This window comes from Orbicella franksi, chromosome 9 (genome assembly GCF_964199315.1).
Source record: "Orbicella franksi chromosome 9, jaOrbFran1.1, whole genome shotgun sequence".
In the NCBI taxonomy this organism is placed as follows: Eukaryota; Metazoa; Cnidaria; class Anthozoa; order Scleractinia; family Merulinidae; genus Orbicella; species Orbicella franksi.
In genome coordinates this window covers 15,672,987-15,691,783 of record NC_138153.1, presented here as the reverse complement: position 1 = coordinate 15,691,783, position 18,797 = coordinate 15,672,987, and the positions used below count along the sequence as shown (strand labels likewise).

The 18,797-nt window shown below is 41.3% G+C and overlaps 1 protein-coding gene across 2 annotated transcripts in view; it reads left to right on the top strand.

Moving 5' to 3' along the window:
• LOC145498734 (uncharacterized) overlaps positions 1-18,313 on the top strand; it is a 28,709-nt gene extending 10,396 nt beyond the window's left edge. For both annotated transcript variants that reach the window (XM_081478662.1, XM_081478661.1), the window contains exons 2-8: positions 567-735; positions 4,151-4,232; positions 7,620-14,630; positions 14,837-15,049; positions 15,875-16,104; positions 16,760-16,940; positions 17,890-18,313. In XM_081478662.1, the coding sequence (XP_081334788.1) occupies positions 664-735; positions 4,151-4,232; positions 7,620-14,630; positions 14,837-15,049; positions 15,875-16,104; positions 16,760-16,940; positions 17,890-17,921 (7,821 nt within the window). In that variant the 5' untranslated portion in view covers positions 567-663 and the 3' untranslated portion in view covers positions 17,922-18,313. The remainder of the gene's footprint in view (positions 1-566; positions 736-4,150; positions 4,233-7,619; positions 14,631-14,836; positions 15,050-15,874; positions 16,105-16,759; positions 16,941-17,889) is intronic.
• The last annotated feature ends 484 nt before the right edge of the window (positions 18,314-18,797 follow it).

Here is an 18,797-nt window from a genome sequence, read left to right as displayed (position 1 = left end):
AGAAGACTACTACACTGGTAAATCTCCCAGCTCGTCATTCGTTTGTCAGCTAAAACGGAAATGGTTGGCCTCCGACTGTCATACTTACTATCCCTCGCTTGACCTTTATGTCGGCCATTTATCGCGATGTTTTTTTATCAATAGAAAGCATACCCCTCGCTGTAGATATCGGAGTCCAAATCTTGGATTCCGCTATGTTATATATGTTTATAAACTATACCAGCGCACCAGCTTGATTTGCTTTGACATTTGGTGCGATCCGCTGGCATTTGGAACATTCGAACAAAGTACGTCTGGAGTATAAGTTTGCGTTAGGGGTTTTTGGTTTTTTCAAAAACTAAGCAGGCTGCTACTTTATACACTTAGTCCCGCTCAGTGCTTTTGCGCGCCAGACACAATCAAGCCTTTTTTTCAAACAATAACACTGCACCCTAGCCTGGCAGACAATTACGCTATAAATATTATGTTTTAGAGGCGTAGCTGACTACAATTTCCGCTGTACACACAACGCGCGGTGACGCCAGTTATCGCACCTAGTAACGTATTAACATCTGTAATATCCGCAGGATTGCTCGCTGACGCACAGTGAGACTTTCAAGATCGGCCATCGATTGAAAGTGGCTCGAGTTTGAAGGTGTTTTGTCTACAGTGTTCGAGTCGATCATGGCGTTTAGTGCAATCCTCAAGAGTGGAATCTGGTTGGGTGCTGTCTTCGTGTTACTGGTAATGGATGCGGTAAGTTTCCAAACACTCTGTAGTAGCGCTTAGGTTTCAACGCTTGCAATAATTTCATTGCAACATGCGTGTGAGGCAGTCCTTCATTTGCGACGAGAAACGACTCAAAGACTGCGTATTACGCTGCAAGTATTCGCAGAAAAACGGTTCAAAAGCGCATTATGTCACACTTGTGCAGGACTCTCCAATGTGTTTTTTATTAGCCGTTTTAATAGGCTATAGATCTTTCCTTTAGATACTAGTTTATATGAGGATAATTACGGATTGAAAAGTAACAGCCCCTAGCTTGTTTTGGAACCTTGCAAGATTACAACGGTGCAAATAGTTTATTAGCAGCATAACTAGTGAGGAAATCCCAGCTGAAGGCTTTGCGCCGATATCTCAATCGAGGTAGCCGAGTTTTCCTCTCGTTAGACAAGCGAAATTCCATTGGATATCCGAGAGGCCCGTGACGAGCACGTGGAACTGTCTGCCGCCGGCGCGCGACGAGAATTAATCTTCGCGATACTGGAATACTTCGAATTCAAAGTATTAAACTGAAAGTAACTTATGTTCTTAAAATAGAGATTGACTGGGGCGATTAATCTATGTTGAACAAATAGGAACCTCTACGCGGTTTGTTTACATTTGAAGGGAATGGAATAGGTGGCTTTCCGATGTAGTGTTTTCGTAATAACGCGCCAGACAGGAGCTCACAAAGAGACCGCTATTTTCTGAAAGCAGAAAACATGCTTGAGCTGTTCCGGTGTAAAATTCGACTAGTTCACGGATGAAATTTCTGAACTCTCCCGTTCTGACGTTTGAATAGCGTTAGATGTGTGAAAAAAGCACTTTAGATCTCGATGTGTTCTTTTCAGTGCCTGAAATACATGTGCCCTTGATGAGAGAAATCTTGCGTTGATAATATCCACACCGGATCCTTTAAAAAAGTATTTACAATTGATAATGAAAAATGGGTATTCGAGACAGTGAGGCAGACGAAAATGTTTCAAGTTCTCACGTCCGCGATCAAAACGGACCAAAACGAAGAAATGCCAAAATTGTGAAAGCCTTTCACAAGACAGGTTTTCCCCACCGGAAATCGCGTTCTTTGCCGGTGGCTGAAATAAAGCAACGCCTACATTACTGCCCAGTTGGACTGCGGCTTTTTTATTCGGCGCTCATTTTAGGACAAAAGACTTTACGTAATAAGATCTTAGACAGGCTAAGCTGGCGGAAAAAATAGACTTGAGAAAGTTCAATCTACTATGAATAGGAAAACATCGTCCTGGAAGATTCTTTCCGGTGTGCCTTCTAACCTGAGAAAATCGTTTTCACAATGAAAACAATGATGAATTTTTTTTGTCTATCAAAGCTTCCGAAACTGTAGAACCCTTTCGAAATCCTTGCATTTGGCGCACGTGACAGCTATAGAATCTGTACCTATGCGAGACTGCCTGTGGCCGCCTATTTTTTTTAGCCAAAAATCATAATTTAGCGCGCGGTTTTCTTTGAACGTCCTCGCGTGCGTCTTACAAACTTTCAAACAGCGCACGGTGAACGTGCAATGAGAGATAAACGTGACTACTTGTGAAAGAAAAAAAAGAAAACTTGTCGCAGTGGCCGCGCCGGACAGCTGTCCGCACTATTGTGAGAAAACTGCCATCTTTTAAAACTGGAAAGTGAAGTGTCACAACCTCTTCCGGTATGTCAAACGCATTGAGAAGTTATTTTCTTCTTTTCGAATAAAAAACATCTTTCTCGAGAGGAAGGCTTATCTTGAACCGAAAATTCGTTAAAAAGAACACGAGTGCTATGTGATAGACATTTTATGCATTTTGGATTGTGCGCTTAAACCGCAATCGATTTTTAAGCGAATTTTCGCTCGCATTCTTTCTTTCTGTCTCACTGCAAGGTGTCTATTCATCTGGTCAATGTTGATTTGAGGTGGATCAATTAAAATAGTTTCGACCATCTATGGAATTGTCTCGAACAGATTTCGTTCAAACGCATCAAAATACTTCGAGAATTCCTTCAGTTGTCCGCAGCTTGCGATAATCCACGGTTTGAGCGATACCAGAATATTTGTTTTGAACCGCAAACTGTGACAAATTTACTCTTCATAAACTAGAGGTGAGATGTATTTCTATTTCTGTCAACAGTAAAGCGCTAAACACCCCGGTCGGAATCTTAATTAACGGATTTGCAGCGTCAGTGATCAATGCATTAAATTGCTTAATCTTTCTAATTGTATAATAATTAAATGAATGCGCCCACTCTGATTGGTCAATCAGCTAAGGTTTTTTGTGCCTGTAAACTCATGGAAATTTCGCATGTCTTCTGAATTATGATACAAAAGTAATAGACCACAAGTTTCTATGGTTTACAGGCATGATAAACCACTTGGAATGTTGGGAGAACACTCGAAGAATTCGTAAATCACTCGCCTGTGGCTTGTGATTTACGAATTCTTCGAGTGTTCTTCCAACATCCCGCGTGGTTTATCAGCCTGTAAACCATAAAAACTTGTGATCTATTGCTGAATTAAAGAGTATGTTCCATTCGCGTCACTAAACAAAACATTGAACACCTAAAAACAATTTCCTTGTGGTGTAAAGTTAATTAACGTCGAAAACGAAATAATTTCAAGCGATGTTGCAAAAACAGCTTTTACTTCACGTTCTGGGTGAATAAAAATCGAACCCACTATGTCATAAATACAACACGCCGCATGGAAAGAAGTGGAAGGCGGCAAAAATAGTTCTTTCGTCATTACTCGCGTAGACTGGGCACCAGAAAGATCTTTCGCGCGTTTTTGTGAACTTCGTCCATACCATTGTGTGGTCGAACTACCGCAAGCAGCTATACTAGTGCAGTGGAACCTCGATTTAACGAACCTCTCCTTGGTATAATGAACGATATTCGTGACAAGCGTGAGGTCAAGATGGCTGGATATTGGCCTTGCTCATTTTTTTTGCGTGTTTATGGATCAAAAAGGAATGGAGGTCCATAAACACGCAAAAAAAAGAACGAGGCCAATATCCAGCCATCTTGACTGAACAAGCTTGATCAATAAAATATTTATTATATAAGAAAAATAATACTATTTTCTTGCGGGACACAGCGGGTCATCCCGAGCGGGAAAGATAGCGCCATCTTTGGGAAAATATGTATTAGTAAGATTGATTGTTGACATAAAAATATTCGGAAACGCGAGGCCCATAAGAACATAAGGAAGGTCTGACAGCAACACTGAAGTCCATTATCAACAAACAAGCATAACTGTTAAGTACCACGAGTGCAGCTCTATACATGAGCTCCTCCGATCCATCAGTTTAGATCATTACATTACCGCCCCCCCCCCCCCTCCCCCACTGCATTACCCATTTACCTCATTATATACTTTAACACATGTACTCTCTATTCCTCATGACAGGAGGGAAGAGCCGTTCCAAGGGAACAGGAATTTAGGGCAGAGGACGATTTATATCCAGTGGAACTGGAACCTGTCTATAACGGTAAGAAACTTTGTTCATTTAGATCCGCTGGGAGGTACTCTGGGGGTGGGCGGCCCGCCTCCCAAAAGGCTTACCATATTTATGACCAAAATCGCCGATTTTCAATACCCTCTTTATGACCTGACCCTAAATCAATACCCTGTTTGAGACTTGCCTTATACTTAGTTTCCTAGTTCAGACCGATGTTAAGGCATTGTGAAGGGCTTCTGTTGATCGGTATTGTCGAAGTAGCTTCTTCTGAAAGAAAAATGCCCAATTTAAGACTAGAGTGCAAAAATCAGACCCTATTAATGATCAAAATGGCTAAAAGGGAGTACCCCCCCCCCCGATTTAGATATCAAAATCTGCCCGTATGGCACCCCAGGAATTGCTTGAAATAGACATTGGCTCTGATTTGACATTCATGCAAAATGAGATTAAAATCCTCAAGACAGATTTTACTGTGCAACTCACAAGACCGTGAACACCAAATCGTGAACAATAGTGTGTGTTGGCTCGCCCAATCAGATTGCAGCATTTGCATAAAAACGCCATTGTAACTGTGTTGTCCTTAAAATGGAAATTGGCTTAAAATTGTAGGTTTATAGCCTGTTCGTGTATTATTTATGAAATAGAAAACGTATACATGTACCCTCTTTCTATCGATAAATAAATCTACTAGTGTTCTATCACGAACGCCGTTCTCTGATTGGCTACGCTACTCACTATCTATTGTGTGACAGATAGTGAGTAGCGTGCCCTTGTTAACAAAATTGACGACCGCTTCTTGGCGTTTTCGAAGTGTCTGTGAAGAGGATTTAGATAAAGTTTTGAACGTAGATTTATTCTTAAACTATTTGATTATTCGCTCTCGATTTCTATGCGTGATTCACGCGTTAGAAATCTCGAGCTCATAATCTAATTGTTTAAGGTAATTCCTCTGAAATAAAAGTGACAATAGATTTTTGTCCAAACTTTGTCCACTGAATATTTGTCATATGATAACTTCAATTTTGAAATAAAAAAGAGGGGTGCCCATGCTCATTAAGGAGCAGTGCGGCATTGAAAATGCCCCATTTTGGCATTATTTAGTGCTTATTATAAAAACGCATTCCCAGTAATTGTAAAATCTTTGTGAGCCCAGACTCATAACAAAACGCATTAAACTACAGTCAATACATTGTGTCGGACACAAATAAACATTTTAAGTTTGATTCAGACAGAAAGCTAAATCCTTGATTAAAAATTTGAACCAAATTTCTTGACGTGGTTACCGACTGCAAAATAGAAAAGACCACAGTGTATCTGCTACTTTTCTTATTTATTCAATTTTCAGCAATAGAAATTAGATCAGTCTTTCCTCATGCGAAGCTTATGATTAGTTGATTACAATGACTGGAAAAAAAATTGGGGTGCCCATGCTCGTTGGTGAGCTAGAGCCATTTTTCAACTGAAAAAGCTCAATATCACGGCAAATCCGTCATGTTTTCAATATGCGCGTGCACGAGCGCGCGCTAATGACGCCATAAATTATGCGCAGTAAGGATGCGCAATGCAAATGTGAGGAATGACCTTAATAGAAACACGAGTGGAAGTTTGGGAGAACGAGAAATGCTGTGGGAACACGAGCCGACAGGCGAGTGTTTCCAAAGCTTTTTAGAGTTCTTCCAAACTTCCACGAGTGTTTCTATAACTCGATAGAAATACGGAGAACAGGAAAACAATTTGTTTACTTTGATCATCAAAGTGGATATTCTCTTTGCTCGCGCCATCATTACGTCAACAGCCCGTGTTAGTTCCGTGTTTCTATCGAGTTTTAGGCCCGTCCACACGTATCCGGATATTCTTGAATCCGCAACTTTTTCGTTCCGGATTCAAAAATTTCCCCGTCCACGCGTAGCGTATTCAAATCGAATTCGCCTGTCCACACGCATCCGATGGTATCCAGATTCACTCTAGAGAAACTAGGCCTACACGTTGTGCCGCCATATTGGTTTATTGTTCGGTAAGAGACTGGACACGATTTTGCTACGTCATCGGATTCGAAAATATCCGGATTCGCCGTCCACACGTTATCGGATTCGTTGCGGATTTAATTTTTCCACTCTGGAGAGCGGACTAAAAAATATCCGGATTCGCTGCCGAATTCGTCGGATACGTGTGGACGGAAGCCGTATCCGGAGAGAAAAAGTTGCGGATTCAAAAATATCCGGATACGTGTGGACGGGCCCTTAGTAAAACAGTATAAATCTGCTAGCGTTGGTTCTATCACGAATGCCGTTCTCTGACTGGCTACGTAGCGTAACATTGTGCCCTTGTTATAAAAATGACGGCCGTTTCCTGGCGTTTTCGAAGTGTTTGTGAAGAGGATTTAGATAAAGTTTTGAACGACTAGTAGATTTATACTAAAACAATTAGATTACTCGCTCTCAATTTCTATGCGTTATTCACGCGATATTAATCTCGAGCTCGTAATCTAATTGTTTAATAGAAACGCGATTTTAAACCAGTCAGCGCGCTTAGTTTTATGCTATTTTATAACAATAACCACGTTTTAAAAGAGAGTGACGTGTTTGAAGGAAAATCTCAAACCGAAACCTTCCGAGGCCAATACGACGAGGCCGAGGTTTGAGATTTTCCCGTAAAGACCGAAAGTTTGAGGTTAATAAGTTGTTATTATACGGCTTTTTGCTTTGCTTTTGCAGGCCTGTAATTGGCCTGTGGTTATTACGGGAGAATAATGCCAAGCCAATAAGCCAATCAGAGCGCGCGTTATATTGGCTACAAACACAAGCCATATAATAAAGACTTAAAAGAGTCTCGAGAATTAGCCGTCAACTTGAGTGAATTCAATGGTGTTGTCATTTTACGACAGAATGCCAAACACGAGATCTTAAGGTAGCTCAAAAGAGTTTCCAGCACATTCCAAGACGTTGATTTTTGATCAGTCATCATTACCACTCTCTATCAGTTGATGCTACAATCATGGTATCTAAAAACTGTCCAATCATTGGCGAAAATGTTGGTTTCATTTTCGTGACACAATGGGTTACCATACTGTAGCAACAGCATGACCTGCTAAAAGACACCCTTCATGTCATCTCTATGTATTTCAAAAACGGCACAGTGACACCTTCTTTTGGTATCGAATTTTAATAAGCAGGATAAGGTGCAACTTTTGGCAAATTTTAAAAAGATTCCGTACCTGGGGTTTCGAGCTGTACATACCTTGTTGAAATGTGCTGTGAACCGTTTTGAGCCACCTTAAGGCCTTTGTCGGTTGAGGCTATTCCGCCAGTAACTCCAAACTGTCATACGATTTTGCTATCCCCAGAAGGGTGATCGGGACAATGTTTCTCGGTACGTTTCTTAGTTTAGTTTCTAATCTTGGATCATTTTGATACACAGAGGGGATGTTAGTTGGCTACTCTCCAGCTGAAGATGAAGCAAGTGGGTTAGGCATTCAGATCATTACTTCAGCACCCGTCAACAAAACAAACGAAAAGGACAACCTACTTCCCACACCGATAGGAACCAGTGTAGAGAGTGAGACACCACCACCGAAACTAGCTCAAAAAGTCACAGATGACATTTTTGACAACGTGGAAAATAACGTAGACCCAACTACGCCAGGCACCGACGATGATATAATAGATATCATAGACGTAGAGCCGACAACTCCTAGTTTAACTAATGAACCGCCATTGAGAACGACAAAACAATCAGCGTCTGAAGAACCAACCACTGAGTCGCCTTCTGAGAAAGCAACAACTGAAAAGCCATCTGAAAAAGCAACAACACAATCACCTTCTAAAGAAGAAATCACAGAATCACCTTCAAAAGAACCAACAACACAAACACCTTCTGAAGAAGCAACAACAGCATCGCCTTCAGAAAAAAAAACAACAGAGTCGCCTTCTAAAGAAGCAACGACAAAATCACCTTCTAAAGAAATAACACCACAATCGCCCTCTGGACAGGTAACAACAGAATTGCCTTCTGAAGAAGCAACAAAAGAATCACCTTCTGAAGAGGTAACAACAGAATCGCCTTCTCAAGAAGCAACAACAGAATCGCCTTTTGAAGAAGCAACAAAAGAATCACCTTCTAAAGAGGTAACAACAGAATCGCCATCTCAAGAAGCAACAACAGAATCGCCTTCTGAAGACGTAACAACAGAATCGCCTTCTAAAGAGGTAACAACAGAATCGCCTTCTAGCGAAGCAACAACAGAATCGCCTTCTGAACACGTAAACACAGAATCGCCTTCTGAAGAAGCAACAACAGAATTGCCTTCTCAAGACGTAACAACAGAATCGCCTTCGGAAGAGGTAACAACAGAATCGCCTTCTGAAGAGGCAACAACCGAATCGCCTTCTGAAGAGGTAACAACAGAATCGCCTTATCAAGAAGCAACAACAGAATCGCCTTCTGAAGACGTAACAACAGAATTGCCTTCTAAAGAGGTAAAAACAGAATCGCCTGAAGATGCAACAACAGAATCGCCTTCTGAAGACGTAACAACAGAATCGCCTTCTAAAGAGGTAACAACAGAATCGCCTTCTAAAGAAGCAACAACAGAATCGCCTTCTGAAGACGTAAACACAGAATCGCCTTCTGAAGAAGCAACAACAGAATCGCCCTCGGAAGAGGTAACACCAGAATCGCCCTCTGACGAAGTATCAACTGAATTGCCTCAAGAAGCAACAACAGAATCGCCTTCTGAAGAAGCAAAAACTGAATCATCTTCTGAAAAAGCAACAACAGAATCAGCTTCTGAAGAAGCAACAACAGCATCAACTATTGAAGAAGTAACAACAGAATCAGCATCTGAAGAAACAACAACAAAATCAACTCCTGAAGAAGTAACAACAGAATCACCTTCTGAGGAAGCAACAACAAAATCACTTTCTAAAGCAACAACAGAATCGCCTTCTGAAGAAGCAACGACTGAATCACCTTCTGAAGATGTAACAACAGAAACAAATTCTGAAGAACCAACAGAGTCACCTTCTGAAGACGTAACAACAGAATCTCCTTCTGAAGAAGTAACGACTGAATCACCTTCTAAAGAAGCAATTACAGAGTCACCTTCTCAAAAGGCAACAGCAGAATCGCTGTCTGAAGACGCAAAGACTGAATCACCTTCTGCAGAAGGAACAACAGAATCACCTTCTGAAAAAGCAACAACAGAATCGCCTTCTGAAGAGGTAACAACAGAATCTCCTTCTAAAGAAGTAACGAGTGAATCGCCTTCTGAAGAAGTAACAATAGAATCGCCTTCTGAAGATGCAACAACAGCATCACCTTCTGAAGAGGTAACGACTAAATCATCTTCTAACGAGGTAACGAGTGTATCACCTTCTGTAGAAGCAACAACAGCGTCACCGTCTGAAGAAGCAACAACTGTTTCGCCTTCTGAAGAAGCCACGACTGAATCGCCTTCTGAAGACGCACTAACAGATTCACCCTCTGAAGAAACAACTGAATCACCTACTGAACAAGTAACGACTGAATCACCTTCTGAAGACATAACCACAGATTCACCTTCTGAAGAAGTAACGACTGAATCCCCTTCTGAAGACATAACCACAGATTCACCTTCTGAAGAAGTAACGACTGAATCCCCTTCCGAAGAAGTAACAACAGAATCACCTTCTGAAGAAGTAACGACTGAATCACCTTCTGAAGACATAACAACAGAATCACCTTCTGAAGAAGAAACAACAAAATCACCTGAAGTAGAGGTAACAACAGAATTGCCTGAAGAAGTGACGAGCGAATCGCCTTCTGAAGAAGTAACAACAGAATCGCCTTCTGAAAAAGCAACAACAGAATCGCCTTCTGAAAAAGTAACAACAAAATCTCCTTCCGAAGAAATAACAGAACCACCTTCCGAAGAAGCAACAACAGAATCACCTGAAGAAGTAACGAGCGAATCGCCTTCTGAAGAAGTAACAACAGAATCGCCTTCTGAAGAAGCAACAACAGAATCGCCTTCTGAACACGTAAACACAGAATCGCCTTCTGAAGAAGCAACAACAGAATTGCCTTCTCAAGACGTAACAACAGAATCGCCTGAAGAAGTAACGAGTGAATCGCCTTTTAAAGAAGTAACAACAGAATCACCTTCTGAAGAAGTAGCAACAGAATCACCTAAAGAAGTAACAACAGAATCACCTGAAAAACTAACGAGCGAATCGCCTTCTGAAGTAACAACAGAATTGCCTTTTGAAGAAGCAACAACAGAATCGCCTGAAGAAGTAACGAGTGAATCGCCTTCTGACGAAGTAACAACAGAATCGCCTTCTGAAGATGCAACAACAGAATCGCCTTCTGAAGAGGAAACGACTAAATCATCTTCCGACGAGGTAACAACTGAATCACCTTCTGTAAAAGCAACAACAGTGTCACCGTCTGAAGAAGCAACGACTGTTTCGCCTTCTGAAGAAGGAACGACTGAATCGCCTTCTGAAGACGTACTAACAGAATCACTTTCTGAAGAAGTAACAACTGAATCACCTACTGAACAAGTAACGACTGAATCACTCTCTGAAGACATAACAACAGAATCACCTTCTGAAGAAGTAACGACTGAATCACCTTCCGAAGAAGTAACAACAGAATCACCTTCTGAAGAAGTAACGACTGAATCACCTTCTAAAGACTTGACAACAGAACCACCTTCTAAAGAAGTAACAACAGAATCACCCGAAGAAGTGACGAGCGAATCGCCTTCTGAAGTAACAACAGAATCGCCTTCTGAAAAAGCAACAAAAGAATCGCCTTCTGAAGAAGTAAAAACAGAATCTCCTTCCGAAGAAATAACAACAGAACCACCTTCTGAAGAAGCAACAACTGAATCACCTTCTGAGGAAGCAACGACTGAATTACCCTCTGAAGAAGCAACGACTGAATCACCTTCTGAAGAAGAAACAACAGAATCACCCTTTGAAGAAGCAACGACTGAATTACCTTCTGAGGAAGTAACAACAGAATCAGCATCTAAAGAAGTAATAACAGAATCACCTTCTGGAGTAACGACTGAATCACCTTCTGAAGAAGTAACAACAGAATCACCTTCTGAAGAGCTAACAACAGAATCGCCCTTTAAAGAAGCAACGACTGAGTCACCTTCTGAAGAAGTAAAAGCAGAATCACCTTCTGAAGAGCTAACAACACAATCACCTTCTGAAGAAGCAACGACTGAATCACCTTCTGAAGAAGTACCAACAGAATCGCCTTCTCAAGAAGCAACGTCTGAATCACCTGAAAAAGTAACGACTGTTTTACCTTCTAGAGAAGTAACAACAGAATCATCCCCTGAAAAAGCAACGAATGAATCACCTTCTGATGAAGCAACGACTCAATCATCTTCTGAAGAAGTAACAACAGAATCACCCTCTGAAAAAGCAACGACTGAATTACCTTATGAGGAAGTAACAACAGAATCACCTTCTGAGGAAGCAACGACTGAATCACCTTCTGAAGAAGTAACAACAGAATCACCTCCTGAAGAGCTAACAACACAATCACCTTCTGAAGAAGCAACCACTGAATCACCTTATGAGGAAGTAACAACAGAATCGCCTTCTGAAGAAGCAACGACTGAATCACCTGAAGAAGTAACGACCGATTTACCTTCTACAGAAGTAACAACAGAATCACCCCCTGAAAGAGCAACGACTGAATCACCTTCTGAAGAAGCAACAACCGAATCACCTTCTGAAGAAGTAACGACTCAATCAACCTCTGAAGAAGCAACGACTGAATCATCTTCTGAAGAAGTAACAACAGAATCACCCTCTGAAAAAGCAACGACTGAATTACCTTCTGAGGAAGTAACAACAGAATCAGCATCTGAAGAAGCAACAACAGGATCACCTTCTGAAGAAGCAACGACTGAATCACCTTCTGAAGAGCTAACGACAGAATCACCTTCTCAAGAAGCAACCACTGAATCACCTTCTGAGGAAGTAACAACAGAATCGCCTTCTGAAGACGCAACGACTGAATCACCTAAAGAAGTAACGACTGATTTACCTTCTACAGAAGTAACAACAGAATCACCTCCTGAAGAAGCAACGACTGAATCACCTTCTGAAGAAGCAGCGACTGAATCACCTTCTGAAGAAGCAACAACAGAATCACCTTCTGAAGAGCTAACAACAGAATCGCCTTCTGAAGAAGCAACGGCTGAATTACCTTCTGAAGAAGTAACAACAGAATCACCCTCTGAAGGGCTAAGAACAGAATCTCTCTCTGAAGAGGTAACAACGGAATCTCCTTCTGATGAAGGAAAGACAGAATCACCCTCTGAAGAAGGAACGACAAAGTCGCCTGCTGAAGAAACAACAGAATCACCCTCTGAAGAAGTAACGACTGAATTGCCTTCTGAAGTAGTAACATCTGTATCACCTCCTGTAGAAGTGACAACAGAATCTCCTTCTGAAAAACCAACAACAGCATCACCCTCTGAAGAAACAACGACAGAATCACCTTCTGAAGAAGTAACAACAGAATCGCCTTCTGAAGAAGCAACGACTGAATCACCTGAAAAAGTAACAACTGATGTACCTTCTACAGAAGTAACAACAGAATCACCCCCTGGAGAAGTAACGACTGAATCATTTTTTGAAGAAGTAACGACCGATAAACCTTCTGCCAAAATAACAACAGAATCACCCTCTAAGGAAGCAACAACAGAATCACCCTTTGAAGAAGCTACGACTGATACACCTTCTGTAGAAGTAACAACAGAATCACCCTCTAAAGAGGCAACAACAGAATCACCTTCTCAAAAAGTAACAACACAATCGCCTTCTGAAGAGGTAGCGACTGAATCGCCTTCTGAAGAAGTAACAACAGAATCACCCTCTGAAGAAGCAACGACTGAATCACTCTCTTCAGAAGTAACAACAGAATCACCCCTTGAAGAAGTAACGACTGAATCACTTTCGGAAGAAGTAACAACAGAATCAGCATCTGAAGAAGCAACGACTGAATCACCTTCTGAAGAAGTAACAACAGAATCGCCTTCTGAAGAAGCAACGACTGAATCACCTGAAGAAGTAACGACTGATGTACCTTCTACAAAAGTAACAACAGAATCATCCCCTGAAAAAGCAACGACTGAATCACCTTCTGAAGAAGCAACGACTGAATCACCTTCTGAAGAAGCATCGACTGAATCACCTTCTGAAGAAGCAACGACTGAATCACCCTCTGAAGAAGCAACGACTCAATTACCTTCTGAGGAAGTAACAACAGAATCAGCATCTGAAGAAGCAACAACAGAATCATCTTCTGAAGAAGCAACGACTGAATCACCCTCTGAAGAAGCAACGACTCAATTACCTTCTGAGGAAGTAACAACAGAATCAGCATCTGAAGAAGTAACAACAGAATCATCTTCTGAAGAAGCAACGACTGAATCACCTTCTGAAGAAGTAACAACAGAATCACCTTCTGAAGAGCTAGCAACAGAATCACCCTTTGAAGAAGCAACGACTGAATCACCTTCTGAAGAAGTAACAACAGAATCACCTTTTGAAGAACTAACGACAGAATCACCTTCTGAAGAAGCAACGACTGAATTACCCTCTGAAGAAGTAACAACAGAATCACCTTCTGAAGAGCTAACGACAGAATCACCCTCTGAAGAAATAACTACAAAGTCGCCTTCTGAAGAAACAACGACAGAACCACCCTCTTTAGAAGTAACGACTGAATTGCCTTCTGGAGTAATAACAACTGTATCACCTCCTGTACAAGTGACAACAGAACCTCCTTCTGAAGAACCAACAACAGCACCACCCTCTGAAGAAACAGCGACAGAATCACCTTCGGAAGAAGCAACAACAGCGTCACCTTCTGAAGAAACAACAACAGAATCACCTTCTGAAGAAGTGACCTCAGCTTCCCCTTCTGAAGAAGCTACGGTAGTTTCACCTAACAATGCAACGACTGAATCGCTTAAGTCTACCTTATCGCTGAGAACCACTGCACCCACAATTGCCATTGGTACCGAAGGTCCCTCCGAGAGTTTAGATGTAGGAAGTCAAGTGAAACAAACCACAACAAAGAAATCCCCTTTAGCGGATACCACAACAGTATCACCGTCAGTAGAAGCTATGTCCGAGTCATCTTCGATTGATGCCACAACTCAGCCTCCTATAGTAGATGCCACAACTAAATCACCTTCAGTAGATGCCACAACAACAGAAAGCAGCAGTACTGGATTTACGCCAACACCATTGGTGCAGACTACGACCACCGCTTTTGAGGTTGTGTCCACTACTGACTCTCCAAACGCTATTGATTACATCTCCACCACAAAACCCACAAGTGCGATTGATAATGGTAATGGAATCGAGAATGGTAATGCTTCACAGGTTAAAGGAAGAGAGGAAGGAGAAGGTAAGCACTCCACAATATTGTCATTAATAATTAAAAAATACAAGACACACCGTAGAGAAAGACCCATGTTTCAGTTATCCTAAGCAATCTTCTGAGTATTTGAATGGATTATTTAAAACCGTGCTTGTGGCAATGTTTCCGATTCAGTTGACTGGTGTCGGTTCCGTAATTTGTAAATCCGTCATTTTTGTTTTGTTTTTCAACAGACAAGTGCAACCTAAAAAGGTGCAAGAATGGCACGATGTGCCGCGTAAACGGTGATGTCTTACCCGAGTGCCCCTGTCCGACTGAGTGTAGTGATGATGTGGATCCCCATTGTTCTGTGTATCTTGGGGACTATGAAAACCTTTGCAAGGTTCATCTTCACGCCTGCAAAATGCAAATCAACGTTGCTGTTAAGCATCGAGGACGATGTGCAGGTATGGGTCCTTTTCTTTTAAGTGAATACTTCCCACCCCCCACAAACGAAGTTTATTTCCTGTATCTGAAGAAACGTGAATATGTCACTCAAAACGACGGCAGTAAACCTCGTAGCTATGTGTCACTAAAGATATATTACATATATAAAATAGCAGGGTCTGTTGGAAAAAAAACTACAAAGACGACAACAAGGTTACTGCTACCAGAGCCATCGCGAAACGAGTGTGTTGCATGGCGCCGAGCAATATCTTTGCACTTGAGAGGCCAATTGTCGGCTTCCGAGAATACGTCATGGCACACTGCTGTTGCTTGGATCTTTGCACAAGCCTTAACTGAGGTTTCGACACAAATAATGGTAATGGTAAACATCCGAATTTCAGTATACCGATAGCCAACGGGCAGTCAGTGTCTTTTCCCTGATGAGTGGAACGCTGTAGTTATTGAATCCGGACAAAAATTGGCCTTTCTATACTGGAGGGGGGGGGGGGGTCATGCAAAAGGAGACGAGGGAGACCGTCTTAAAGTTCTGGAGATCAACATCCGAGTGAGCTTACTCCAAATTTTTTAGGGTGTTGGCCCGGATAATAATAGCATAACAACGACCGTGCAGAAGAATGGGTACCTCACAGGTGTGAAAATGCACGATTCCGGTATCTTTTGGGGGTTTGGAACACCATTCCCGACGAACATCCAGGTCAACTTTTTATGGGAGTTCCCTCCGGCGCCTTCTGTATATAGTCAGGCAAGAGTAGGAAATTTCTTATCCTTCTACCATCCCTTTCAAATTGTGATTTTTCTTTTGTTTCAATGTGTGATCACTACAGACTATGCACAAGGCCAACAGATATCAAAGCTGGCAGATGAGGCGCATGTTCCGACAGATGAATGCTTGGAAGATGAACTTCTCCAGTTCGCAGATCGTTTCCAAGAATGGGCATTAATCAACAAAGAAACTGATGAAAGTGAGGATCCTGCATCAGTAGACCTGAATGCTGCTGTCACGCAAACACGATTGACTGGGTGGACGGCATTAGAAAAGGAAGCAGTTTTAAAGGTAATCACTCGGCACTGAAACACTTACATGGTGGTTTTAGAGTATGTGGTGAATTCGTTTACGATATAAGGGGGCAATCGCTCGGAATGAAAGTATATTCCGGCTAATACGATACTTACAGAAAAAAGACCGGAATAAAAATCGAAGTATTTCAGAACGAGAACAGCTCCCAAACAAGAGCTTACACCTAACCTAATTTCCTTGTTCAGGATGGATAATTAAATACTTTCACTGCGAATACCTTGCCTTTCATAACACGGATTAGGCGAGCAATTTAACTAAAGTCAACGTGGTTATAAGAGGGTAACCGTCCATCAAGCGGGTGTCACAACGCGGACGGTTAAGTTAGAAGTGAAGAATGATAATCAATAACTAGATGAAGGAACGTAAGAACTTTGTAGTTCAGATGGTACTATGTAGACATTTGCAGTACTCAGCATGAGCAGAATGTCATATTCAGCACGTGGCAGTCTCGGTAATACCGTAAGTAAGGCAATTAGTTCAGTTCAGCTCACGCTGAAAGATAAATGTGGTTGTTCGTTGGGAATGTAATATAAGTAATTAAAGTAAGGGTTAAGTCGCGTTCGAGCCCAGTTCGACTGTAATTCTTTTTTGACTGCTTTCTCTACCTCTAAATCATGTCTCTTTCTTATAGTTCCAGTTTAATGAAATTGACATCGACGAAAATGGCATTCTTGAAAAAGCTGAAATTGACGCAATGCTATTGCACGTTCCACACGAGGAATGTCTCTTTGGCTTCATGGTCTCATCGGACATTGATGGTGATCACGTGTTAAACGAAGAGGAATGGATGGAGGCCTTCAAAAATGTTGGAGGTTAGTATTTCAATTTGCCGACTCCTGATCACTACACCAACGACTTTGATGGTGCATTGATGGTGGGCCTTTGAACGATTTCGGCATCGGTATATTCAGAAGATTAATTCTGCGTTTGACCAAGAGATTATGGTTTGAGTGATACACTTTGTTCACGGTAACCACCATGTTTCTTTTATAATGCAAATTAGCCATTTGGTGTCCAAGGGGGCAAAACAGAGAAACTTGGCCTGCAAGCATCTGTGCCAAAATTAGGGTCTTTGTTCGAAGTAATATTATTACTTTGGAACATTCAATCTGTATTCTGACTAATTGTTTCAAAACAACTTGAATCCGTTGTTCTTTCACTTAAGCCCTACATAACCCATATTCGAGTGTGTTATTTACCACAATGCCTCAAATGTACAGCACATGAGAAAATCAATCGTTACAGAAAGAACTGATCTCATTGAAATCCCCCGATTTTAAGTTGTTTGCTTCATCAGAAATCAAGTGTTTAATTTGCGTTATAATAGGAAAACATCATGATGGGTACTGTAAATGAAGCATGACGATAACGTGGTCATAGCCAGGCTACCAGAGGTACATTACCACGCGTGTCTTGCGTAGTCAGCCACAGGCCAAAGAAAAGGGCTGTGAAACCGAGAAATCATAATATATGGGCCTAAATCGGGACCGTGCAAGAAAGGCCTCTGGCAACTTTCTCCATAATTTCGGTAAAACATACAGCATCACATGGAGAAGTCCCAAACGGCTCTCATCTCCGTGATCACACACACAATATTAAAAGACAAACCACATTAAGTGACGTCAAATTGGTGACGTTAAATTAAACGGTTTGGCATTGCTCCTAACAGATATATCGATCTATGTAGAAGATTTTTCCGTTGCATTCGAATCGGTTTTCTAATATTTACTTTACTTATTTCATTTACTTATTTCATTTCAGTTAACGACGCTGAAGACATGAATGAAGTATAAACATCTCATGTGATGCTTCGAGGCCTCACCTCACCGACAGCTGCACCGGAGAAATGATCTTAATGGACTAATGACGTAACGCGTCTGTATATTTATCTCAACGCCAATGTTAAATAATTAGTTAATATAGGGTTTTGTTTCTTGAAGACGTTTCTGCAAATCTAAAAATTGCAATTAGCAAGTATTTTCTCGTTTGCATTTAGTGACAAATGCCATATAATCGATGTTTAGACCATTAGAAGACATCTTTATTCAAACGTCCGGATGAAGCGCCCAAGCAACGATAAAAGTCAGGTTTTTTGTATCTGTAGTTATAGTTATTAATTGTAGCGCATGCACAAGTTTTAGAATTTAAAAAAGGATTTACGATAAGTATTTTAATGACCTTTCAGTGAGAAAGTCGTGCATTGGCGCAGATAGGAAATATATCCCGTCAAGATAGTCCTGACAAATTTTTACACCGAGACGGGGTAGCCCGTAATGGCCTAAAATCCTTTCTGGGAAAGGGAGTGACAAAATGAGAATTGGAAAACACCAGGAAACCGCTCTTAAAGTTGTTGTTCTACAGCTCCATGGAACGAGTGATTTTCTTTCTTATTCCAGCGATGTTTTCTAAAATTAAATAGAAAACATGTTCTTTGGACTTCAATCAAATGATAAGAACATTAGGGAAAATTTGGGAACACCCGAAAAAGCCACAGCTCATGTCACCACAATGTTTCTCGTTCTCCCAAATTTCATTCTTCTCTTATTTAAGCAATAGAACACTTTTCCTTGTTTACATAGCCTCTTCTAAACACGACAGGGTTTAGAGAATCCGACAGTTATGCAAACCCGAGATGCATTCGAGGGTTTGCATAACTTTCGAGAATACTC